General features: G+C 38.9%; 1 protein-coding gene across 1 annotated transcript; it reads right to left on the bottom strand.

Annotated features, from left to right (window-relative positions):
• Positions 1-2,343: 2,343 nt before the first annotated feature.
• Positions 2,344-24,348, bottom strand: ATP6V0D2 (ATPase H+ transporting V0 subunit d2). Its single transcript, XM_065668528.1, has 8 exons — positions 24,109-24,348; positions 14,564-14,735; positions 12,718-12,896; positions 10,078-10,157; positions 8,150-8,227; positions 4,698-4,874; positions 3,243-3,320; positions 2,344-2,712 (listed from the first exon to the last, which is right to left on the bottom strand). Exons 1-8 carry the CDS (start codon positions 24,236-24,238, stop codon positions 2,551-2,553), a joined length of 1,056 nt encoding a protein of 351 aa, XP_065524600.1. The 5' UTR covers positions 24,239-24,348; the 3' UTR covers positions 2,344-2,550.
• Positions 24,349-25,974: the final 1,626 nt, after the last annotated feature.

Raw genomic sequence — 25,974 nt, 5'->3', positions numbered from 1 at the left:
CTACAGCAAATGGCTGGCATGTCTCAGAGTTCACCAGAAACTCATTCATCTCTCCCTGAAGACACAGGCAAAGGGGCATAGTTAGCATAATCACACTGAACAAATTTGTCTGGATAGCCTTAGATATTTAAGAGTGTGAACACAAGTTCCTGCTGTTTGAGAGGCATGAGGAAGAACAAGAAAAGTAGCTCATTGCCTCATGTTGCCTTATCCTACAATTCAACATTAAGAAGTTAATGATGCTCATAGTAGAGAATCTGTGATCTGGACTTCCACTGTAAGATATTGTTAGAGACCTTTTTTTTACTGTATTTGTGTATCTATCTATATATACACACCAGCATGAAGACTAATTTACTAACAAGAGAGTAATACAAATCTAGTATTTCTAGAAAAAGTTAGTTGTCTGAGGACTTACAACTTTGAAGTCCTACTTCCTTTCTTAGTCTGTTGCTTCTCTTGCTTATTCTTGAATGTAATTGATGCCTAGTGCATCCTATTCCTTACTTAGAAAATATCTAGAAATTTATTTTCAAAAAAGCATCAGTCAACACTGATGCTGTCCTTTTCACAGTCTAAAGACCAGTTCTGCTGAAAGCACAGTCACGTACACTGCTGTTCCTGCTCATTTCTTTCTGAGCTAACAGTATCCACAGACTGTAGCCATAGCAGCTGCATATCTTCCCTGGCACAGAATGGTTTAGGGTGGAGAGCAGATTCTTTCCCCTTCAAATCACTTCAGAAAATTCTTGGCAGAAAGCCAGCTGGTTTGTTTTGTGCAAGTAAGGAGGTTTGATTTATCAGTACAGAAGAAGTAGTCATGCACTCTACTGAATTCTATGAATTCAGTTTCTGTGTCCCAGACCAGTTAACTTTGTTATTTTCCTGCTCACAACAATTTTTTTTTTTAATGATGTTACTAAAAATTACAGAAAGATGCAAATTTGAGACAATACAGCCATATTACTTCATTGCGATTTGTGAAATAATTTGTGATATAAGTGTGAACTGGAAAGTGTTGGTCACAGACTAGACTGGGAAATAGGAATTAAGAAATGCAAGATAATAAAAGCAGTGCAAGGAAACAACTACACATGACAAAATTAAATTGCAAACCACAAATCTTATATTTCAGCTTGTTGTTTGGTTTTTTTTACTTCTGAAGTACAAGATCTCTTAAACAACGAAGCCTCAATATAGAAATATTATTTGTATTGTTTTCATAGGTACTCATTTCTTTCAAGTCAATTTTTCTAAATTCCTAGTAAATTATTTCTAAAGGAAACTCTATGAAAAGTATTTTTTAAAGTAATAATGTAAGATTCTCTGTGATTCACCATAAAGCAAAATATTTAAAATCTTCTCAATTCTCTATTAAATCAGTATGGGATATAACCCTTTGGCTATATTTACAATTTAAGAAGTGTGGGTTTAGCTATAAAAATGGTAACTTTTTCTATTTTTTATATATGAATGCATGTGCACATGTGTATATTATAGAGAAACATTTTATCTCAATTCTTAAAACCATGATGCCTGAATATTTTCCACAATTCTGTGTTGACATCAGATATGTTTTATTATTCTGTCTACTCAGCAGGAAATTGATTTTATTTCTGTATCATATTACTGGAAGCATAGTCAGCTGAAGATTGAGATTTGCTGTTCAGCCTGAAACTAGAGTCATGCAGAAAATAAAGGTATGGCCCATTTCAAAGATAAAAGGGCAGATTTTTTGGATGGAACAGGAAGGCAAAATGTTGATACAGCTTTCAAAATCCTTCCTTTTTCTTCAGCAGAATTAATCTTGTCCTGCTACAATCTAGCTTCAACTGTTTGCTGTATTTTTAGTTACCAATCTTAGCCAGGTCCTCAAATAGCTCAGAGGTGGAGTTGTTTGTGTCTGATGTAAAACTGATACAGACTTGGCTGGTATTTTCATTCATGTTTCATAATGTTTCCCAGTGCATACATGAAGACAGTGGTTTTGGTGTTCTAGAAGGGGATATTTGTATTGCTGTGGAGTAGATCAGACACCAATTGTTTGAGACTAATGGTTACTTATTTACATTGAGCTGATGAGAGTGTCACAGTTAGAAAGGTTCAGGAAGCTCTTTCTTGAGAGATACCATAGGGGAAATCTCAGGGTAACTCTAAAGTTTCTCTCCTATTCGTGTTTTAAGTTTGTTGTACAGTCTTGTATGCCACGAAGGCCCTAAGTGTATGATAGAATTAGTGGTTTAGCTGGCCCTTTGAGAAAACAGTTAATTCAGAATTAAGCCATTAAAAGCTTTTCAGACATCATTGATGTAAAGCTTACTTCCACAAAATAGAAACAATATATATGTAAGACCTTACAGGAAGCTTTTATTGATCAGTTAAATTAAAATGGGGACAGTGGGAAACAAATCTACTGGCAAAAACTATGAAGGATGATCATTAATATAATTTAAAACATCTGCTAACAGTTAACTTCTGAAATAAGATTTTTCTTCTTCTCTGTGAAATAATGCATGTTCTCAAGCGTTGTAGGATTATCAGTTCTCAAATTTAGAAAATTGGAATGTAGTTGTTAATTTTGGTTCTGTGCCTCTGAGAAATACATTCAGCAATCCACACAATATTCCTACATTCTTGTTCCTTTAACTTTACGTAGGCATAAAATACTCCAAAATGAAACTGGTTGTTGAATGCAAGCACATTCAGCTTTACCTGTGGAAAAGTTGAAACAAGTGTTATGATAAATATTAAAGAAGGCAAATGTGATTTTTCTATGGTAGCTTTTATGATCAGGATTTCTATGTAGCTTTGAAACCATGATTAGATTTAGGAGTGTCTTAAATATAAATATAACTGAAATGTCATCTGTGGATTAATTTTGGTAATAGACTACAGCAACATTATCGGCAAGTAAGAAGACAGTAGTGAAATACCTGTTTCAGTAGACTCTCCAAAAGAAATTTTGTTAATCAGTTTATGCAAGATGGCTTTTGGATAGTCCATCTGGGTTGACAGTTCAATAACTAGTCTTCAGAAGAAAGCCCTGGGATTTATTTTATTTAAAAAGGTATATCCTTCTATTATGATTCAGCCAATTGTTAACAGCCATAGAAATACTGAGTTCTTGAATATAAAGGTGAATGATGTGATATAGTAGAATCAAAAGCCTGGGTCCTCATTCTTGTTTTAAATGTTAATCCACATAGCTTTCATTTTGGTATTATAAGGTTAGAAGCTCTTACCTCATGTTCAAAAAATGCATCTTCCAGTGTCTTTTCTCCAGTGCCACTCCCTACACGTTCAAACACAGCCTTGTATTCCTAAAAGCATAAACAACCACCCAGTGGAAATGAGGTACTTTTACATTCTGTGCAGCACAGATACTTTACATTACTTTAGCAATTAACCTACATTATGTAATCTTCCTGTATAGAAGAACTCATGCACAGATTACAGTTCTACATAAATCAAAAGTTAAAAACATATAGTCAGCAAAAGAAAGAAAGATCATGTTTGTTCTTGTATTTCTTGCCGTCATTTCCTATAAGTTAAAGTAATTTACTGGATGCACTGAAAGAGACTTGACTTATTGTAGAATGACACATGACCTTTCACTCCTTTGGACAGAGAGCACTGAACTTCTTGTACAAATACTATCTGTCAGAGCCAGAGCTGTAAATGGAGCCAAAAACCTGAACTCTGATCCTTACATGGCTGCTCATTTTATTTCCAGTAGCCAGCTGGATTTACTTTATGTGTTAATAGTGTATCTAAATCCATTAGTCTGATACATCATCCTGGAATATTCTGCACAGATAAATTTGACTTTCATTTCTTAAGTGTTATATTTCTGTGTAACTTGCTTTTCTGTGCATTTGTTTAGTTTTTCCTATAAAGTTGTAGTACAGTATAGGTCTAGTACAATGGTTCCCAAATTCATGTATGTATCCCACCATCACATTAATAGACTTTCTCTGTTACCACATTGACGTGGTGACATGCTTCTAACATTCTGCTTATACACAGGAACAAATGTGCACCTCTAGCTTTGTTTCTTCTGTGGGAAAAGGAGAAGACCAGATATAATTTTGTTTTGTGTACTCACATGGAGGTAGCTTAAATAATATAGGTAGTCGGAGTATCACAGTTAATTCAGTGTTGCATATTGATTAATCTTCAATAACAGCGCTACTTGCATCAATATTAACAACTTCATCTACTTCTTTAATTCAATCACTGATTTAGAGAAAACTTTTCAGAAAAGCATTTTTTACAGTACCCTAGCAATAAATCAGGTTTGCACTGATCTGTGACATGAATTGTTTGGTCAACTCACTTTAAAATGACTTACGCATTTGCTTCAAAATCTTGGAAGTAGGAGCTGTGAAGTAAAACTCAATTTGGGAAAGGTTAATGAAGTAGGAAACATTTTGTTTATTAGAATGTGGTTTGGTCTTATTTAAACATCACTGTAAGAACTTTGTATCACACTAAGGTGATAGTATATCTTATGTCTTTGTATCAAAGGCCTTTGATTCCATATATGTCTTTATGGGATTTTTGTTATCTTCATTGTGGTTTTTTTTCTCTCTCAAATATGCTTTTAAGTTATGTGAATACTTTGCAACTTTGCAGATGTCCAAAGATGTTAAGTGTTTGTATTTTGGCTTTTTGTTCTAAGAAATTAGATTACATACTGCATAGTAATCTGCAACACACTTCACTTGCTCGTAGTCATCTGCATTAGCCAGCAGGTGTAAGCCTTCTGGATCCAGTTTTCCACAGGTTGGATACAGCTTCTCTCGGTCATCTTTACTCAGCTCAGTGCCAAAGGAATTAACGGTGATGATAAAGGCACGTCTGTCTGCCTCAAACTTAATATGCAAAACAAAGAACAAAGAGGTGTTATTAGAGATATCGCTCTAAATTAAGGTGGGATATAGGGGGAATCAGGAAGCTAAACTATGGAAACTTTTTTTAAAAAAGTGTACTTCAAAACGTTAGAAACATAACTTATATTAAAAATTGTAAATCCTTATTTGCAAATAAGTGTTCAATTTTAACTAGAAAACCGAACAGTGTTTTGCAAGCACAGCTTTTATCCTGTTCACTGAAAATATAATCTCTACTACTTCCTTATTTCCCAGTTTAGTTACCCAGACATTAACAACAGAAAATCTCCTCACACACCTTTCTGAAGTTATGAAATAAAACCTTTACAAATAATACAGGAAAGTACCAAGAATCAGTAGTACTGTTCTGGGTTAACTCAAAGTGCTGTTGAGAGTAAAGGCTGAAAGGAAATTCTGGGAAAAAAAAAAAAATAGAAGTTTCTGAATGCACATATTTAAAATGATAGTTTAATACTGTGGAGGGTGCTGTTTACTTGCCAAGTTAAAGCTTTCAAGTGTTTCAAATACAAGTTAATTTTTAACCCATAGAATCAGAGGCTGTATTTCTTCCCCCAGCTTTAGATGCCTTTAGTATCTGTATTTTCCCTGCAGCAGTAGACTGAAAGTCATTCTGATGTCTAGATCTCAGGTTGTTCTTTTGTACAAGGCAAAATTTCATTTGTCACTGTTAGAGTATGAATTAAAAATGTAATGGTAAATAAAAATAATCTCACTCAATTCTGTCTGATTTAAATCTATTCTTTTGAAATCAAAATTGACAAATTGACTACAGTTTTATTTCTGTATTACCTACTTTCATGTTGTAAGAACAGCAGAGCCCTTGCTAATTTAGAGATTATGCAGAAGGATCTTCAAAGGAAGCATATACAGTATATCCACATTTTAGGCAGCTTGCAAAATTTCTCATGCTGTAAAATACTGATCTATTTTAAGCAGAAAGGTGCTCTTTCTGTTGCATAAGACGACTGCAGTTGCAACACGGTTCTACAACTTCAGCAGTTAAGCACATATTCGTAGATCCTACTGTGTACTGGAACACACTGTAACGGGGACCCAGCTGCCCTCTGGCACTGACTTCAGAGTAAGGAAAATGAGTAAACAACAGAGAAATAATGAGAACAAAATAAGCATGCTTGAAAGGATTTCTAGCTAATGAATAACAGGGTCAAATTTCACTTGCCTTATTAATATGAACAGGCATATCAGCCCCAGTGAAATTGTTTAGAAAGACAAATGCTTTGGTTTTTTCAGCTTGTTAAAGCAATGTAGAATTTAGCTGTTAGATTTGTAATGTGTTGGGAAAAAGCATTCTCAAATGCAATTGTAACTAATGCTGTCAGGTTCCGGGCGTATTCTGGTGACTCCCAGTTTGAGAAAATTTGCAGGATCAGTCCCATCCATACAGATATATGAGTTCATCAAATTATTGGCATATGAAGTTCTCCATAGTGAGTAAGGCCATGAGGCAATTACTTTGTGACTTGGGATGTTTGATTGCTGGAGGTAGAGGTGGAGTCACAGGATGACCACTTCCTAAGGGCTCTAGTTTCCATATAAGAAACTGAAATAGCATGTCGGCTACTTGAGAATTAGCATGGGGTTCTGCAGTTTCTTGCGCATTCAGGGTTAAACATGCAACATGGTGCATGGTCCCCACTCTTCCATGGTGCAAGAGAGATCATCAGTACTTTCAGTGTGGAAGGCTGGCATCGTGACTGGTGCTCAAGGCATTTGGGAGCTAAATACCTCAGCCTCATCCTTACAGGGACAGGTTGGTAGTCTTAGATAAGATTACAAAATAAATAGCGAGCATTCTTTTGAATAATTAAACTTTGGCTTTTTGTGAATACAACCATTAGCAATCTGCTGCGTCTGAGTATTCACACTATTAAAATGTTATAGAAAAAGAAATAATTTTCAAAGAGTTTATCTTCCTGGATGATTGATGTTAGGTAAGGATTTTAAAGAAGCTTATCATAGGCCAAACTGGTTTACGACATTCTTAAACTAAAGTCGGTAAGTAATCTACTCTCATCATAAATTTCTAGCTAAAAATTAACTTTCTGAAAAATCTTGAATTAACTGTGGAAGAAAGTCTTTATCTCCACAGCCAATCTCTTGATTTTAATTTTTTCAAAAAAGAATATTCAAAATTCTTAATTTCTGGTCAGTTTAACTTGATTAAGAATATTTTTGTTAGAATATCAACTGAAACATTATGACCTGGTTAAATACAAAATGAAATTGCAATCCTCTGGTTTCGTCAGATATAATTTAGGCTCATTCTTCCTTCAGGAGAGAGTTCCCAGGAGTGTGATCTCTCCCTTATAATGCAAACTTTTAGTGTGATGTCATCAGAGTGCAGGGAATTTTCTTCAGTTTTGCTTATCCAAAAAAAAAAAAAAAAAAGACTCCTGGGGGCAAATGTGTGATCTGCCTCTCTAACCACATGTGCTAAACCCCATTGGGGGGTGGGGGAGCGGCGGGGTGGAAATAAAGAGATGAATGCTAAGAACTCAGTTTTAGGAACTTTTTGGAATTTCTGCATCTTTTATTACGGTAACAGATACAACTGTATCATTCGCTGCGCTGAAGGTATGGTTTGGGTAGGAGGATGTTAGGAATTTTGTTTGTCATAGGAGTAAGAAAACTATCCTGAGTAGAGACAAAAATAAAACATGGAATGTTGGACTTTTCTGTATGACAGTAGTTTCAAAGGTCATTCAACTATAACTTCAACTGTTAATAGGAGAGTAAACATACATAATAGTGCCATGACACTGAAAGATTATTGATTAGTAAATATACAATAATGCCAGACCTTAGCTATCTCAAATTCAGTTTTGAGCTAGGAGGTGTAATAATAATAATTTTTTGTGTGTGTGTGGTTTTTGGTTTTTTTTAAGTTTTTCTGCATAACACAGAGAAATGCTAAGGGGCAACAGTTTGAGTTTAGTGAAAATTTTATTCTGTTCTGCTCTCTGTTACAGAAAAATATTAACTGAGGCCAATTCCTCTCTGGTAATGGAATAGCTGCACCTCTAGTCAAGAAATAAAAGTAATCCTAGACTAAAATCTCCATTACATCTTAGAAAAACAGTTTTTATTGAGAGGAGAATCAAACATTTGACCAATAACATTGCAAATGGAAACAGAAGGAACAGGAAAAACAAAGTAACCTCATAATCAAAGCACTGTGGAGTACTTTCATGTAGCAAAGACTGAATTTTTCTTACCTCAAGAATAGGTCTCATTATTTCTGCTGTAGAACCACCTTGTTTTTCACAAAATTTATAAAATGCCTCAAGATAAGACTATACATGAAAGAAGAAGAGAAATATTTTAGATTCTACTTAAGACCTGAACCAGCACAGCACATAGTCATGAACCTAATTTTTATATATTTCAATTAAATTTGATAATTCTACCTATGAATTTAAATTCAAGTATGTGCTTAATTAACTTACTGGATTAAAAGTTCAAATATTGAAATGCAGAGGTCTTGTTACTACAATATGGGTTCAATTTTTTTCAGAAATTGTTGGAGGACAAATATGTTTTCTTTGCTCTCTAAAGAAGGAACACTAAAGCACCATTGAGCTTCCATTGTATAATAAGCAGATGGCTGAAGGAAACCATGCATTTATACTGTGGAGGAGGGGATTTGGGAATAAGCCACAGCCATTGGGCCAGCACTATGAGGATGCACAAACTAATCCCTACTGCTCTACCCTAAACCCTGAATTAGGACAAAACAACAGAGAAAGCTTCTTTAATACTGATCTGCAGAGCGCTCTGGTCTATTAAGGATTCTGGCCATCATACCTATTTCAAAATACCTGTCAGGAAGGATCCTAAATATCTCAAAGATGCTGTAACCCCCCCATCCCCCTCCCCATCCCCCAAAATACTGTTTTAGCAAACATTTATGTTACCAAAATGCATTTGCTACAACTTCACACAATCTCGTTAAAAGAAGCTGTCACTAACTGTGCAATTAAGTGAATTTTAAATAGGGACATCTCAAGGGGAATCTGCTGCATGGGATTATGCATTAGGTTCAGTATAGGGCTATCTGATAGAGCTGAAACATAACTGATCACACTGACAGACGAAGCAGAGGAGAAAGGCTATATTAATAATTTAGAAGTGTTTGAAGAATGATCCCCCTGATACTTAAAAGAGTAAGAAGAAAAAAAAAATTATTAAGTGTAAATGTATGGTCATCCACACAGGATATAAGAATCAAATCTGTATTATCGAATGGAAAAAGAATGTCTATTTTAGTAGTACCATAAGAGAATTCAAATACTTGGGCATAACTGATGTTGTTTTGAATGAGAGAAAGTAGCAGAATATTTAAGAATCAAATACTGGCTTGGGAATTTATAAATATCATTTGTAAGACAAACAGAAGAATTTTTTTCTTTCCTCTTAGTTCAGTCAGATCACTGTAAGAATACTTCCTGCAGTCTGGGCTATCCCTTGTGAAAGCAAGATAACAAAATAATTTTGAGAATGTGCTGGGATGAACCAACAGCAGAATGAAATACGGGTAGCCTTTAAAGAGACCATCCTACAAGTACTGACCTGTGTGCTAACATTTGTAAAGTACATTGAAAACGCATGGTACATGTTAGACACATATTTTTACAGCAGTGTTCCATAGCAGTGCCAAAGATAATTTAAAAAGGAAGAATATTATACAAAACCCTTAGGTAAAAAAAAAAAAAAAAAAAAAAAAGACTCAAAGCAATCAGACCTTTTTAAATCACGTCTGCCTTTTACAAATAAAAATCAATGTTAGCCAAAAGCCTGTCTAGGTTCACTTAGGAGCTAACAGTTCTCTGGTGGATAACCGAGTTATTCATAAACAAATGGATCTGGATATTAGCCTGACATCTACAGCATTTTCTTTAATGAGGTATTAAATTAGAATTTGGATGCAGACCTAAAATTTGAAAACACTTCAAACAGTGGCATAGAAATGACAAGAGCTGGATATGATTCTTGGGCTTGTCATCAGCCAGGTGACCTTAGACAGTTTGCTTATCTCACTATGCTTCTGTTTCCGCATCCATAAAATGAGATTAATGATATTTATCTCCTCTTCTGAGACACTTTGAAAAGCCCCAGATATTATTGTTATGTTGCAAGAACTTGCCTTGTACAGTTTGTTGCGCATTATTTCAATGTTCATTTCATCCAGGTCATTTTCAGACAAGCAGTCTTGAAAGAAAGCAGCTGAAAGCAGAGTTTATTATATTGCAATATAAATCTACATGTTGATAATATGCATCTCTTGTCTACTGTCATTTACCAGTGTGAGTAAGGATCTGAGGTTTCTGTTGTATAAGACTGATATAGCAGAGAGGAAGAGAAATCCTTTTGTTTTTACCCTTATCCTCCTATTCTCCCCCTCCCCCCCCTTTTTTTAATGAGAATCTGCTGTGAGGGGAATCAATCAGTGCGGCAGCCAGAGCCCACATCTCCAGAGCAAATCAGATGGAAAATGCTAATGAAAGCCCTAATCTTCTCTGAAGTGTATGGTCTGGGCATCGGGAGATTTTCTAGTGAGGAACATGAAAGATAATTTTTATCTTAAATCATGCAGCCATTCTGCAATTGTTAAGGAGAGTCCTCTTTCCCATTTTCCCTTTTCCTCTTTGGGCATGTCTGTAGTGGAGGAAAGGAAACAGGTTGTAACCAGTAAGGAGCAGAAGCCTTGACCTTGACCATCCATGCTTCCAGGTCCTCTGCAGAACTAGCTAGAGAGAAAGCTTTTGAACAGGGAAACAGATGATGAAGTTCATTTGTGCAGTTGGACTGCATAAAAATACTGTATTTGTAACTGACAAAAGCATGACAATCCCTTGCTGCTTCTAAGTTGTGCCAGTGGAACAGACCAGTGCTGCATGGCAGAGTGTTGTCTCAAACAGTGGCAATGAAAGATGGTATTTAGAGCACCTGAGCCTGGCTGTGATTTGTGGTCTTCTCCCTTCCTACTGTTCCAGCATCCAGGTTTTGGATGAACAACATTAGAGGATGTAGGTTTGACAGTGCGCTTTACTGTATCTTTGTAGATATTGGCTTGAATTCATCCCATCTTTTTAAAGATCTGATACTAATCTCTGATTTTACAAATTTGTTTAGAGAAAAAATCTAATTAAAAAATCTGGAAATTTACTTTCAGCTGTGTAAAGAGTGTTTTGTAAAACCAGTTTTCTGCTGGGATTTCATCTTCTAAGGATTTGGTAAGCAACAGTTCATAGCTAACTGTGGTCAAATCACTGCCCTCAGAACTTTGTAAACACCGTTCGTATCGCTTTCCAGCCTTGTCCTCACCAGACTGGGCCCAGCCTTTTTAGTCTGTCTGCACACAGCAGTGCTATCCGCTTATTTGTTTAGCTGCCCTGCTCTGTACCTCCTCTGATTTCACTGTATGGGGTGTTGGTGCCCACGTGCTGGCAGTAGGAGCCTGCGGAGCAGCCTCTGCGAGGAGGTGGGATCTGTCCTGTGCTGGACGTGCCCAGTTCCAGACAGTTCCAGTGGACCCACCACAGGGCACAGCTGAGCCCTCAGCCTAGTGGGAGGTGCCTCTTAAGGACTTACATAAGGAAGAAAATGCAGGATGTAAAAAGGAGGGGTTAAAAAAAAAAAAGAGAAAAGAAACAGCAGAGGGAACACCAGGGTCAAAGAAGAAGGAGGAGTTGCTCCATGGCCCTGCTGTCTGTGGAGGACCTGTGCTGGAGCAGGTACTCCTGACAGGAACTGCAGCCAAGGAGAGCCCGTGGCCCATGCTGGAACAGAGGGTAAGTGTAAGGAGGAAGGAGAGGCAGAGAGAAACTGCCATGTACTGACTGTAAACTCCCCCTGCTCCTTGTGCCGCTCATTGCCTCTCCAAAGGGATGGCGTGTAACCTGCAATGATAACAAGGTGGCAGAGGAGAGGAGCCTAGAGAAGGTGTGGCAAAGGAAGGAGGAAAGATGTTTTCCCTAAGTGTGTAAATGTTTCTTTCTTTTCTGTTTGTTTCATAATGCCTGGATCAGTAATTAATTCTACATGTATTAATCAACAATAAATCAGGTTAATTTTGCCCAAGTGGAGTCTGTTTTGTCTGCAATAGTATTTTATAGGAGATCTCAACCTACAAGCTCCTTTTTCCCCATTTTGTCCCCACATTGTGGGGCCAACCTGCCATGCCTTCCTGAGAAAGCAGAACCCAAAAGTACTCAAGGTGAGGGCCACAGTGGTTTCATACATGTTAAATCTATCCAGTTCCATCTTATTCTTGGTACCTTTCCCAGCACTGCCACACAGCTTGTTAATTTTAGATTGTGTTGGGTGCTGCACCACACTGAACAGAGTTTCATCCCAGTTTCAGAATGAACATTCCCAACATTGACTTTGTTTTGCTTTTAGATTTAGTTCTTCAAAGTAGTGATTTTCTTTGTGTTTGAATCATGCCCAACGTCTAAGATTTATTAGTAACTGTCCACTATTTTTGACTTATAAATGCAGGTGTTGAAATAAAAATCTACATGCTCTAAATCGGTGGCTGCTTTGGCTATAAAATATATTCATTGCACTTCCTTGTGTCTGCTACCCAAGGTTGATACCTGTTAATAAATGTTACTAGAAAATGTCTTGAATGCCACCTTAGAACTGCTTGATCCATACTTTGTGTTCTGGGTTACTGAGACACAGCATATCCAGTGGAAAATGTTACTTCATCTGAGATGTCATTAAGAATATAGGATGGTTAGTTTCAAGAAGCAAGTAAGAAATAATTTAGTGCTCTCACCTAATGGTGTGTCAACCAAAATTGCGTTGAACAGCTCAGTGGGGTTTGAGGCAATGCTGACTGCTTCCATTTGCTCAAAGCTCCCCAGTGGATGACACTTGGGAACCAGTTCAGCTATAGGCCGCTGATGTAATGTGCCAGTTATTAAAAGGATTATGTTGTCAATCATATAGCTGTATCTGCATTTGAAAGAAAAAGGAAATGTATCTTTAAAATTAATTTCCTTTTGAAAAAATACAAAACCAAGAGTTTTGAAAAGTAGCAAAAATACTGAAGTTAGAAACAAGCACAGTACTCGCAGGTTTGTACGTTCACTATGTATCAAAGTGCAAATCACCTGAGCTAGCAGCTTCTCAAGTTTGGGATTTTGTTATTTCCTATAGGCCATCTGGACAGAGAAATGCGGGAGAATCTCAGCACTAAAACTGCTGAGTTCATGCAGGGTGACCAGTCTTGGGGCTTTCTTCTCACTCAGCAATAAACAGCCTCCCATGAGGAAACTAAGAACAGATTCTCACAGATTTCTTCTTTATTGCTAAGTTTTCTAGCAGCTTCTTACTAGTTTTACAGTAGGAGAGACCAATGACAAATTTGTCAGTGACTTGGAAATGGGAAAGCTATTCCCTTGGATGCTTAGAACAAGGATGCCAGTCTTCAGTTTGTGTTGTTGATTCTGAGCGCAGCTAGAGACATAGGAATTAATATGATCTCACACAAAACCTGTGAGGGTGCTTAAGGATCTGGTGAAGTGCAGATCAGTGATTTAATAATTGTGTTAAATATCTTAAACTAGTGTCTCCATTATTCAAAAAGCAACAGTGTGCAGAGTTTGTGCCTATACGTGTACACGTGCATGTCAGTCAGTGTGAGAAAAGAGCTGCCATAATTTTCCTATTTCCATTTAATTTCCCTGAAGCAAATTGTAAACATTGTATGCCTACTGGTCACAGCTCTCTGAGGACAGTCTCTAAGATCCTGTTGATATATGAGCCTTAAAGTGGTCAGCTACACTTGACACCAAAAAAAGAAAAAACAAAATGAAAAAGAATAATGGTACTTTATTTTGCTGCTATGATATAAAACCTCCTTGAAAGCAGACTGACCAGTCTAGTGTTCTTGTTATAATATATTGAAAAGATAAGGGGAGTGAGCATCATTGAGGTAAAATATCCAGCTGATATTTCACTAATCCATGCTGGTAGACTTATTAGATGCCTTTTCCTTAAGTTGGTTAAACCATTCAGTTACAAGTTTTATTTGTTTATGACTGTATTGAGACCAGAACTTTCTATTCATCTGGCATCAAATACCACTTCTACTTTAAAAGAGGTACTTGGATCTTAGTATCTTGCAAGACACAGCTGTTTTTAATGTTAAGATGGTATGAAAAGTATGGTAGGTGTATGACGTGTCGTCTTTCCCCTTTTTAAAAAGTCTTAACTTGTCACCTGCCTGGGAATTAAACCACTGCCCTGTATATCATGAAACTGTTAATCTTGCAGGAGTCACCCCTACAAACTTAAGTTTTGCAAGGTCTCAGACTTAAATGATGTTTGAAAATTAAAACCATTTTTCTCAATCTCTACCACTCCTCCTGCCACTGAGCACAGAAAAAAATCTGCTTGTGTTCTTTAAAATAAGTATTTGCAATAACAACAGGTCTTCGTATGTATATCTTTTCAGAACTTATATTAGCAAATAAAGTATGTAAATATTGCAGTATCAGAGTCATTTTGCTATTTATGAAACTTGATGGAAATTCCAGTACAATACATTTACACTGTTTTAACTGATGACTGTGTGGTCTTTGAGTCTGTGTGGTGAGCTATGTGGTAATATTACTTACGTAATAAAATTCAGAAATGTGGCAAGTGGTTCAAAAGCGTGGTTTCTGAAGTAATGAAATTCTGCAAGTAGCTTCGCTTTCAGTTTGTCATCGATGGTGGAAATAGTGAGAGGGCCAGTTTCGTTAGCCAAAAAGTTGCCATAGTCTGTAGTCTGCAAGTGTAACTTCAGATCTGTAATTAGATTCAGGGAAGACCATGAGAATAAACTGTCATTATTATTGCCTACAAAAAAAAAAATTAAGTGTTAATTTCTAACATTATACTTTCAGATTAAGCGGCTGTTTATTGAAAAGATTTGGGCATACATTTAATATAGAAACATTTAAATCTCAGTTAATATTACAGAATCACAGAATCCCAAGGGTTGGAAGGGACCTCAAAAGATCATCTAGTCCAACCCCCCTGCAAGAGCAGGGTAACCTACAGTACATCACACAGGAACTTGTCCAGGCGGGCCTTGAATATCTCCAGTGTAGGAGACTCCACAACCCCCCTGGGCAACCTGTTCCAGTGCTCTGTCACTCTTACAGTAAAGAAGTTCTTCCTGATGTTAACGTGGAACTTCCTATGCTCCAGTTTACACCCATTGCCCCTTGTCCTATCACTGGATATCACTGAAAAAAGCCTAGCTCCATCATCCTGACACCTACCCTTTACATATTTGTAAACATTGATGAGGTCACCCCTCAGTCTCCTCTTTTGCAAGCTAAAGAGACCCAGCTCCCTCAGCCTCTCCTCATAAGGGAGATGTTCCACTCCCTTAATCATCTTTGTGGCTCTGCGCTGGACTCCTTCAAGCAATTCCCTGTCCTTCTTGAACAGAGGGGCCCAGAACTGGACGCAATATTCCAGATGCGGCCTCACCAAGGCTGAGTAGAGGGGGAGGAGAACCTCTCTTGACCTACTAACCACTCCCTTTCTAATGCACCCTAAGATGCCATTTGCCTTCTTGGCCACAAGAGTACATTGCTGGCTCATGGTCATCCTCCTATCCACCAGGACCCCCAGGTCCCTTTCCCCTTCGCTACTTTCCAGCAGGTCAACCCCCAACCTGTACTGGTACATGGGGTTGTTCTTCCCCAGATGCAAGACTCTACACTTGCCCTTGTTAAATTTCATCAAGTTTCTCCCCGCCCAACTCTCCAGCCTGTCCAGGTCTCGCTGAATGGCAGCACAGTCCTCTGGTGTGTCAGCCACTCCTCCCAGTTTTGTGTCATCAGCAAACTTGCTGAGGGTGCACTCAGTTCCCTCATCCAGGTCATTGATGAAAATATTAAACAGCAATTACATGCTTACATTGTCAGGCTGCCTGAAGAAGAAGAGAGAACACATCTTGCCTGGCTCAGATTCTAATCATAGAATCATAGAATAGTTAGGGTTGGAAAGGACTTTAAGATCATCTAGTTCCAACCCCCCTGCCATGGGCAGGGACACCTCACACTAAATCATCCCACACAAGGCTTCATCCAACCTGGCCTTGAATGCTGCCATGGATGGAGCACTCATAACCTCCCTGGGCAACCCATTTCAGTGCCTCACCACCTTAACAGGAAAGAACTTCTTCCTTATATCCAATCTAAACTTCCCCTGTTTAAGTTTTAACCCGTTACCCCTTGTCCTGTCACTACAGTCCCTAATGAAGAGTCCCTCCCCAGCATCCCTATAGGCCCCCTTCAGGTACTGGAAGGCTGCTATGAGGTCTCCACGCAAACTTCTCTTCTTCAGGCTGAGCAGCCCCAACTTTCTCAGGATATCTTCATATGGGAGATGCTTCAGCCCCCTCATCATCCTCGTGGCCCTCCTCTGGACTTGTTCCAACAGTTCCATGTTCTTTTTATGTTGAGGACACCAGCACTGCACACAATACTCCAGGTGAGGTCTCACAAGAGCAGAGTACAGGGGCAGGATCACGTCCTTCACCCTGCTGGTCATGCTCCTTTTGATGCAGCCCAGGATACGGTTGGCTTTCTGGGCTGCAAGTGCACATTGAAGCTGGCTCATGTTCATTTTCTCATGATCCTGGGCTCCAAATGGCTTCTGCACTGAAGCACTTGAAACGGCAGTTACACTCTCTCAGCATTTCTAATTTGGCTTTGTTTGATTTATGGCTGTAACTACCAGATCCTATGAAGTTACTCCAGATATTTGGTTTATCGTGTCATATTCTGTCTGAGCTTCTGACCCTGGTGACAGAGGAAAATATGTTGCTTGGGCACCAAAGTTGAAAGACACTTTTGTAATATCAAAGAATTAATTTGACACATTTCCTCCTCTAGCCATTTTCCACCATGAAGCAGAAGTAAGAATTTGAATTGGTTCTTAGGGTTCAAAGCAGTGTAACATTTATTTTTAGAAAAGCCCCTGCTATATTGCATAATTATGTTCAAATGCTATATTAAAACTACTGTAAATTATAGATTGGGATAATGTTATATGGTTTGGGCATTCATAAGATTTAGATTTCCAGGTAAAACCTGGATATTTAGGGAAAAAGACAGCAACACTTCCACTGACTGAAATAAGGGAAATTAATATGCAGTTAGCAAGGTGTGCAGTTATCAGTATTGTAGCTACTCTTTCCTATTTCCCCATGTGTATTCTTTCTTAGCATGCAGTAAGGTTGCCAACACTGAGACGTAAAGCAAAAGAACTAGTACACTGCAAATTCAAACTTCTGCCTTACTCTGCCTTACCGAGATAGAGAACCTTCAGAGTTTCCTGTGCAGGTTGGTTGCCGCTTGAACTCACTTTGCTAGTTACAGAATCATCTACTGGTTTGGGTTGGAAGGGTCCTTTAAGGTCACCTATTCCACCCACCTTTGCAATGAGCAGAGACCTCTTTAACTCTATCAAATTGCTCAGAGCCCTGTCCAACATGACCTTGAATGTTTCCAACCTCTGGAGGCAGCCTGTTCCAGTGTTTGACTTCTCATAAAAAACATCGTCTTTCTATCTAGCCTGAATCTCCCCTCTTTTAATTTAAAACCATTACCCCCTTTCCTATTGGACAGACTTTCTTATAAGACATCATTCTTATAAGTCCTCTTTAAGTATTGAATGGCCACATTAAGGTCTTTCTGGAGCCTTCTCTATTCCAGGCTGAATAACCCCAGCTCTCTCAAGCCACGTCATAGGAGAAGTGTTCCATACCTGACCATTTTCATGGTCTTCCTCTGGACCCACTAACAACAGGTCCATATTTTTCCTATACTGAGGACTCCAGAGATGGATACAGTACTCTAGGTGGGGTCTTATCAGAGCAGGGTAATAGTAATCACTTCCCTTTACCCACTGACCATGGTCTTTTTGGCACAGCCCAGGATACGGTTGGCTTTCTGGGCTGCAAGTGCACACTGTCAGCTTATGTCCAGCTTTTCATCCACCAGTACCCCAAAGTTCTTGCACTTGGCCTTATTGAACCTCATGAGGTTCACAGGAACCACTTTTTGAGCCTGTCCAGGTCCCCCTGGAAGGCATCCTGTCTCTCAGAGCCATTGTCCACTACCCACTGGTGACCATCCAGCCAATACCTTATCTACAAAATGCTCCATCCATCAAATCCATATCAAATCATATCAACAAATTCTTGGATATGATAGCCTTACTCAGCTAGCACTCAGGATTTGTTAGCATTTCTGTAGAACTTGTGGAAATAGACTGAACTTATTAAAAAAAAAGGTAAAAAGGTAAAAGTACACAATTTAGGAAAGAAAGAAAGAAAGAAAGGTAAGAGAGACTGAGATAAATAAAAATGTAGAATTATGCCCCGAAATGAGCCTAAGTTTGTAAAACCATCTTTTTTAAAAATCACTAATATTTTATATGACAGCTATACTTACTGCGAAAACTGATTATTTTTACTGTCTTTTTATTGCAAAGAAATTAAAAATACTTGGCATATGGTGGGATCAAATAATACTGCATCAGTGCATGCAGAGAGCTGAATTCCAGCTTTCCTCAATTCCTTTTCAGACTAGCCACTGATGTCTACCTTGAGTCATATTCTGTAAACACAGAGGTTTTCAGGTACCTAAAGCAGACTGCAAAACCCAAATATCAGTCCCAAGCATTGACCATTCCAAAGTGTGTTTAACATCATCATGGGATGAACAGAAACCAAAACTGCTGACTGAGAGTAGTTTGACAAGACTGTGTTACCTTCCTTAGTTCTTTGGTTGACTGAGTGGCTTCAGAAACCATGCCCTAATGTAAGGCATGAAAAATATTGGCTGTAACATGAATTAGCTTTGCCTGACTCTCGAAAGCTAAGGAGGAAATACTGTGCTGGGATCATTCAGTTTAGGACCCTGTCAGTTCCACAGCCTGCTTTATAAAAGTATTTCTTCTAACTGATTTAAGAAACACCAGCATGCATACTGTATGAAAGAAACATAATTAAACTCTATCTCCTGGCCTTGGCCAGAACAACAAAAGAAAATAGTTGTCCACAAGCTCCAATACCATATAATATCAGTCAGGAATGTCATAATCAGAGTTCACACTATGACAGAGCTCATTGCAGCTCAGTCTTGCTCTGCTGGTCTTAAATTATAGTCTGCCGTTTTGCTGTTGGTATTTACAATAAGACCTGGGGATTTAACACACTCAGACACCTGTAATAGTAATGTGCCCTGATGACCTGCCAGAAGTAGGTGGCTGAGCATTACATGGGTTTCAGATACTCCTGTCCACCAATACTTTTTAGTGATGTTAGCTGCTCCTTTGCTCAGGGGCTCTTGGAGACCTACGCAAGACTCTGGGCTTTTCAGCATGTCCACGAGATCACTAGGAAAGAAAATTCCTGTATTTCAGCTGTCAGTATTATTGTCATCCATCTGCACTGTGTATTTCCTCCTACAATTATATGCAGGAAAATCATATGTAGGAAATGTATGACTTTAAAATAATGTCACATCATTGAGTAAAATCACATGATTTTACTCACAATTGAACAGTGACCAAACACAGCTAACAGTTTGTCTAAAGGGAATTAATGCACAAAGTGAGCCTAATTTAACATGATGCTGATCAGAAAGGAGTATAGAAAGAACCTAAACAAAGCGTGAACCTTGTCTCTTGGCACCAAGCACATGGTGTCTTGTCTGACTCCTCACTTTGATAGCCCACTACCACGTTTTCAGTTACGTTTTTCAGCCACTGTGTGCTGGTCTGTCCTGGCTCTGTCGAGTTAAGTGAACTTACTTCAGCAGTGTATGTGGAAGCAGAGCTGGGCTGCTTGTCCTTCTGTGACCAAGTTTCCCTTCTAGAGAGCAGTAGCCTTTCCATCACACAAAGAGGCAAGAAAAGAATTTAACACCCCATATCCTACTCCAAAGACTGTCATCAGGGTTCCTCTGGGGATTCCATTCCCCAAGGGAGTAGGGCCAAGCTAGTAGCATGCCATGTTGCAGAGGTTTCAAGCCAGCATTGCAGCAGGGTAATTCCATGGAAATTATAATAATTCAAACAAGCCCACAAGGATGTCTGAATTAACCTGAAGACTTCTCTCTGTGTGGCCCTGAATTGAGAGGATGTGAATGTATCCTAAGTCAATTCACAGCCTCCTTTTTTCTTTCTGTCTCACTGTTACACTTTGTGATGATCAAGCATATGTAAAGCACTAACCTACAGTTTTCTTGTGGTTCTTCTGTACTGACATGGTTTCCCCTCAAGAGATATCAAAACCACTTTGAAATTAAAAGATCTTTTTGATTGTATTTATGGGTTACATGGGGTGGTTTTCAATTTGTTTCTGCTTGTTTGTTTTAGCATATTTAGAATATTTTTAACTTAGGTCAGTTTTTGTGGTGTGGTGCTATGTAACAGAATGCAGAATGGGGTAAATTTATTACCTTTTAATGTACATGACATGAACTGAAGGTACTATTGGATAAGCACAATAGTACTGGAGTACAAATACGCATGCTGAAACTTTCACTTCTATGCATAAAGCTCCAGGGAACTACAGACCAGTCAGTCTCACCTCTGTGCCTGGCAAAATCTTGGAGCACATTCTCCTGGACGGCATGCTAAGGCACATGAAAAACAACAAGGTGCTTGGTGACAGCCAGCATGGCTTCACTAAGGGGAAATCCTGCCTGACCAATTTGGTGGCCTTCTATGATGGGGCTATGGAACTGATGGACAGGGGTAGGGCAGTTGATGTCATCTACCTGGACTTGTGCAAAGCATTCAACACTGTCCCACACAACATCCTTGTCTCTAAATTGGAGAGACATCAATTTGATAGGTGGACCAATCGGTGGATAAAGAACTGGAACTGGCTGGATGGCCACATACAAAGAGTTGTGGTCAATGGCTCAATGTCCGGCTGGAGACCAGTAACGAGTGGTGTCCCTCAGGGATCGGTATTGGGACCGGTCTTGTTTAACATCTTCATCACTGACATGGACAGTGGGATTGAGTGCGCACTCAGCAAGTTTCCCGATGACACCAAGCTGTGTGGTCCGGTTGATATGCTGGAGGGAAGGGATGCCATCCAGAGGGACCTCGACATGCTTGTGAGGTGGGCTGATGCCAACCTTATGAAGTTCAACCATGACAAGGGCAAGGTCCTACACCTGGGTCGGACCAATCCCAGGCACAGCCACAGGTTGGGCAAAGAAGAGATTCAGAGCAGGCCTGCAGAGAAGGACTTGAGGGTGTTGGTCGATGAGAAAATGAACATGAGCCAGCTTTAGTGTGCGCTTGCAGCCCAGAACGCCAACCGTATCCTGGGCTGCATCAGCAGGTCGAAAGAGGTGATCCTGCCCCTCTACTCTGCTCTTGTGAGACCTCACCTGGAGTATTGTGTACAGGTCTGCTGTCCTCAACATAAAAAGGACATGGAACTGTTGGAACAAGTCCAGAGGAGGGCCACGAGGATGATCAGGGGACTGGAGCACCTCCCATATGAAGACAGGCTGAGGAAGTTGGGGCTGTTGAGCCTGGAGAAGAGAAGGCTGCGTGGAGACCTCATAGCAGCCTTCAAGTACCTGAAGGGGGCCTATAGGGATGCTGGGGAGGGACTCTTCGTCAGGGACTGTAGTGACAGGACAAGGAGTAATGAGTTAGAACTTAAACAGGGGAAGTTTAGATTGAATATAAGGAAGAAGTTCTTTACTGTTAGGGTGGTGAGGCACTGGAATAGGTAGCTCAAGGAAGCTGTGAATGCTCCATCCCTGGCCGTGTTCAAGGCCAGGTTGGACAGAGCCTTGGGTGACATGTTTTAGTGTGAGGTGTCCCTGCCCATGGCAGGGGGGTTGGAACTAGTTGATCTTGAGGCCCTTTCCAACCCTAACTATTCTATGATTCTATGATTTTTTACTTTAAAGGTAAGGGTCTGTTGCTTTTGGTGAACTGTATGCTCATAGTACAAATTCAGTGTTACAGCATCCCGTATGTTTAGAGAGGTGTCTTTAGTCTTGTGTGCAAATCCAGTACTTCTCATATTTTCATTATAAATAATACATTTGGTAGACAACTGTTAGTAATCTGGTAGCTGTGTAAAAGAGGTAGAAAGTGTTACAATGGAGAAACGGATGCAGATGAATAGAGAAAAAGGAAAGTGATTGTGGGTAGTAGAGGTGTGCGTGTAGGTGGATTGATGAAGGCTGCTGCTTCTGTTGCTGAAATAATTTGCATTCTAAAATTGAATGAACATTAGAAAGCAGAAGGTCCAAATATAGAAAAGTCATTATTCTTTCTACCATAAATCTTACTTATAAAAGTATTTTATCTTTCTATTTTGAACTGTCCATCTGTTGCAGCTCTTAATAATGTTGAAGGTTTATATATCTCAGAAATGTTTAAAAACTACTTCCTGGTTGTAAATAACTTCCTCACAGCATGACATAAAATTTAGATAGTTTTTCTTAACTATTCTTAACTTAGCCTGAGCAAGCAGTCTTCTGGGAAGAATGAGGGAAAATTTCTTTTTTTCTGTTGTGTTTAGAAAGTATTTAAACCTGTACATTTTCATCTTATTTAGAAGTAACAAGGATTTTATCAGGGTTTTTTTCTTCATGGAGGTTTTGATGACATAATTTATTGAGCTTCTCTGCACAAACAAATGGTATAAGAGCAAGGTTTAATAATTCCATCTTTCTGTCGTTTGCATCTTTTAGAGATGTTTGAAGCTCTATTAGCTTCTTCTGAATTCTGCGAACTCATGGAGCAGGACTTTCTGACTCGAACAATCAAATACAATATCAAGAGTCTTTACATTTCATAGATCAAAACTTCTGGTACAAATAGGCTTCAGAAGCTGTTGATTTTGTCTAGCTGACATAAGCAATAAATTTCAGTTCTCAAAGTAAGTGTCTACATGTGTTTATGTGTCTAAACTGCCATTGTATGAAATGGAGAGCTGACATGACTCTCCAGCTTATCAGCTGAAGTAGGTACAGGCACTTGGTCGGTTGAAGTATCTAGATCTCATTGGCTGTATTGACAATCTGTAACTATGAAAGGAACTTTATCCTGCTGACAGCTAAATACCTACATGTATCTATTTAAATGCAGTTGTTTTAATCTGCCAGATGAATGGCAAGCAACCTCCCCAGGCTTATGTTGTGATTACATTAATAGTTTAGGCAGCCTCCAAACTCTGTTGTATATGGGAATCATCAGGTTCTGAACTTCTCATTTCCCAAAATCCGTTACTGCATACACAAAGCAATCAGTGCTTAAACCAGAGTGAACTTATTATTTTTCCTTGTTCCTTTTTCAAATTAATCTGATAAACTTCATGGTAAAGAAATTATTTCAGTGTGCAATTATAGCTTTCATTTTGGAGTCAGGGAAAGAAACTTTATGTTTCTGTAGAAAAGTGATTTTTTTTTCTGTGTCATTTTTTTTCCTGCCAAGTGACTAAAGGTTTGTCATATGATTCTTTGTACAAGTCTGTCCTCACCAGGCTGTGACCAGTCTTGGCCACACAAGGCTGTTTTGGAAACTAGTGTGTGTTCTCTTTATTACGGTAGCAAAGTCACCTTGAAATAAGCTTTTTTTTTTTTTTTTTCTTAAAGCCTGAGAATAGTTCAGTTTTATCTTTGTTACCAGGTTTTCTTTTCCTGGTAAGTAGGCTGTCCCTCACTGCCCTAAAACTTGTGAAGTAATAAAGTACTAAAATTATAACTTTTCTAGAAAAACTCGTAGCCAAATGGTAAGCTTTTAGTAAGATTTTTGGGAACTATTTTATCCAGCTGAATGATATGAAACTTCTATGCTTGAACAATTTTATAGCGTGGTTAAAATCTGTGGAAGGTTACCAATTTCCATAGGAACTCTGTGGATGAGATTTCCAAACCTTATCAGTAGACTGGAAAACCTCATCATCTGGATTGCTTTCAAATCACAGTCTGTGAAATCCTAGGGTAATTTATCTGGAAAGCTATTAAATACGAGAACAGCTCTTCAAAGGACATCAGGGTCATCTCTGGTTTTTCAGATAAGCTCTCAATAATTCAGGCTTTTACCTTCCCTTTTTCAAAGGTCTAAGCAACCATGTTTCTTCCTAAATAAAACAAACCAGCAGACTTACCTTCTAGTGTCTCGCACTGCGCTAAGTTGACATAGTCCGCACTTGTCAAGATCCCAGCTTTAAACCCTCGGACTAGACCCTCCAAGTAGCCGTGGTCCACATTGAAGTAAAACTCTGAGTATCCCGGCATGGAGAAAAGGAGATTTAATTTCTCTGCTGGATACTTGATTTTACTGAGTATCTGCCACCAACTGTTTTCCTCCTCTTTGGGAGGAGTGACAAATAGTCACTGATTTTCTGCCAGCCTATGATTGTGTTTTACCAGCTGGTTTCTTCCTGTTTATTGCTGCTAGTGTAGTTCCAGTATACTTGATGCTTACACAACAGCCAGCCAGCAAAACCAACTCCCTCCTGCCAGAGTTAGAAAATGAACCTCCTATTGTTGAAAGAGAAGCCAAAAATGAAGTATAAGATCTAACCACTGCTTACAAGAATGCTCTTTACTGACAGGATAATAAGAAAGCATATTACAAAGCCTGAGAGCATGTTTGCATTTTTTAAAATGTATTGCAAACAGGAAGTTATCTGTGAATACCTGTTGAAACAATGTTTCTGCTCTACAGTGGTGGGCTGTGGTACAGCATAGGCTATTCAAGGAACTCAGATGATTTTTTTGGTGTCTCTGTATACCTTTTGTTTTTTAATGTTTTTTATTGCTGGAAGTTTTCTGCTGCTCATCACTATCAATAAGTATGTATAAGAATTATAAGATCCTTATAATAATCACAAAGAATATTAGATCATGCCCATAGATGAAAGGTTCTTGAAGGGTTTGACTTTTGTTAGCCTTTAACGTGAATATCCAGAACTGACCTCAAAACTGCAGTTTGTCCAAGTTCCAATAAAATACTCTATTCACTAAGATGTGGGAAAAAACCCTAATATTTTTCCTCTTACAAAATAAAGATTGTTTTCAGTAACACAAATTTAGACCCTTTTTAGACTTCCTGATTTTGATTCAGTTTAAATTCAAAACTGGTAAATGTGTCAGTGACTTTCATATTGAACTGCTAAGTCTGCTGCCTTTCAGATTGAAGTGCCTGACAGTTCAAAGTGGCTATGCTTCTGAAATCAACACAAAAAGTTCTTTTTGTCCCTAAATTCACTAATGTATGCAACACATCTGCAAGCTTTACTGGAAGGGAAAGTCTTATCACACCCAAGGTGATATTTAGATATGTAGTTAACTGGAGCTTGGAAATGTTGCAATGAGTTGTCTGAAGACTGATGCATGGTTGGAGGGTTAACACCAGCAACAGCAATTGCAACAGCTGTCTGCCAACCTCATCTCAACACTCAGACTCAGTTTTCAGTGTCTGAACGTGTTTGGTGTATTGTGTCAGCTGAAGACATGCAGCGTGGCTTTTCTATTGATCCCTTGTGCTGAAATGTGGCTGCAGCGAGAGTTGAGTTGGCAGCCACAGGGACAAAGCTGTGACTGTAAGATATTTGCCCTATCCTGGGAGCCAAGAGACTGATAACATCTCTTTACTCACTAAGTGATTCCTGTCTATACTGCCTTGCTCCTGGCACAGCAAGGCTTTGCAGGCCTTACAATGAGGCACGAGGTGCCTCAGTGTTTGCTGCCCAAGCAGACACCCGTTACCTCCTTTAGGAAGGTCACTACATGTCTGGCTTCTTGACTGACTGGCCAGGAGCCTCCAATGGGCAAGAGGTGGCCATGAGCCACCTGGCAGGCCAGGCTGAGCCATGGGAATAATACTAACTGCTCCTTCAGGGTCAAAATTGTCTCAGGCTGGTTATTCCTATGCTTGTAATTGACTACAGGGGAAATAATGACAACCTTTAGACATTGTTGAAAAAATCACGTGCTTATATATGCAAGCAGTAATTAGTTGAGAGTTC

The sequence above is a fragment of the Lathamus discolor genome, chromosome 2, assembly GCF_037157495.1.
Source record: "Lathamus discolor isolate bLatDis1 chromosome 2, bLatDis1.hap1, whole genome shotgun sequence".
NCBI lineage: Eukaryota > Metazoa > Chordata > Aves > Psittaciformes > Psittacidae > Lathamus > Lathamus discolor.
Note: the sequence above shows the minus strand (reverse complement) of the source record. Positions and strands in the feature narration are given on the sequence as shown.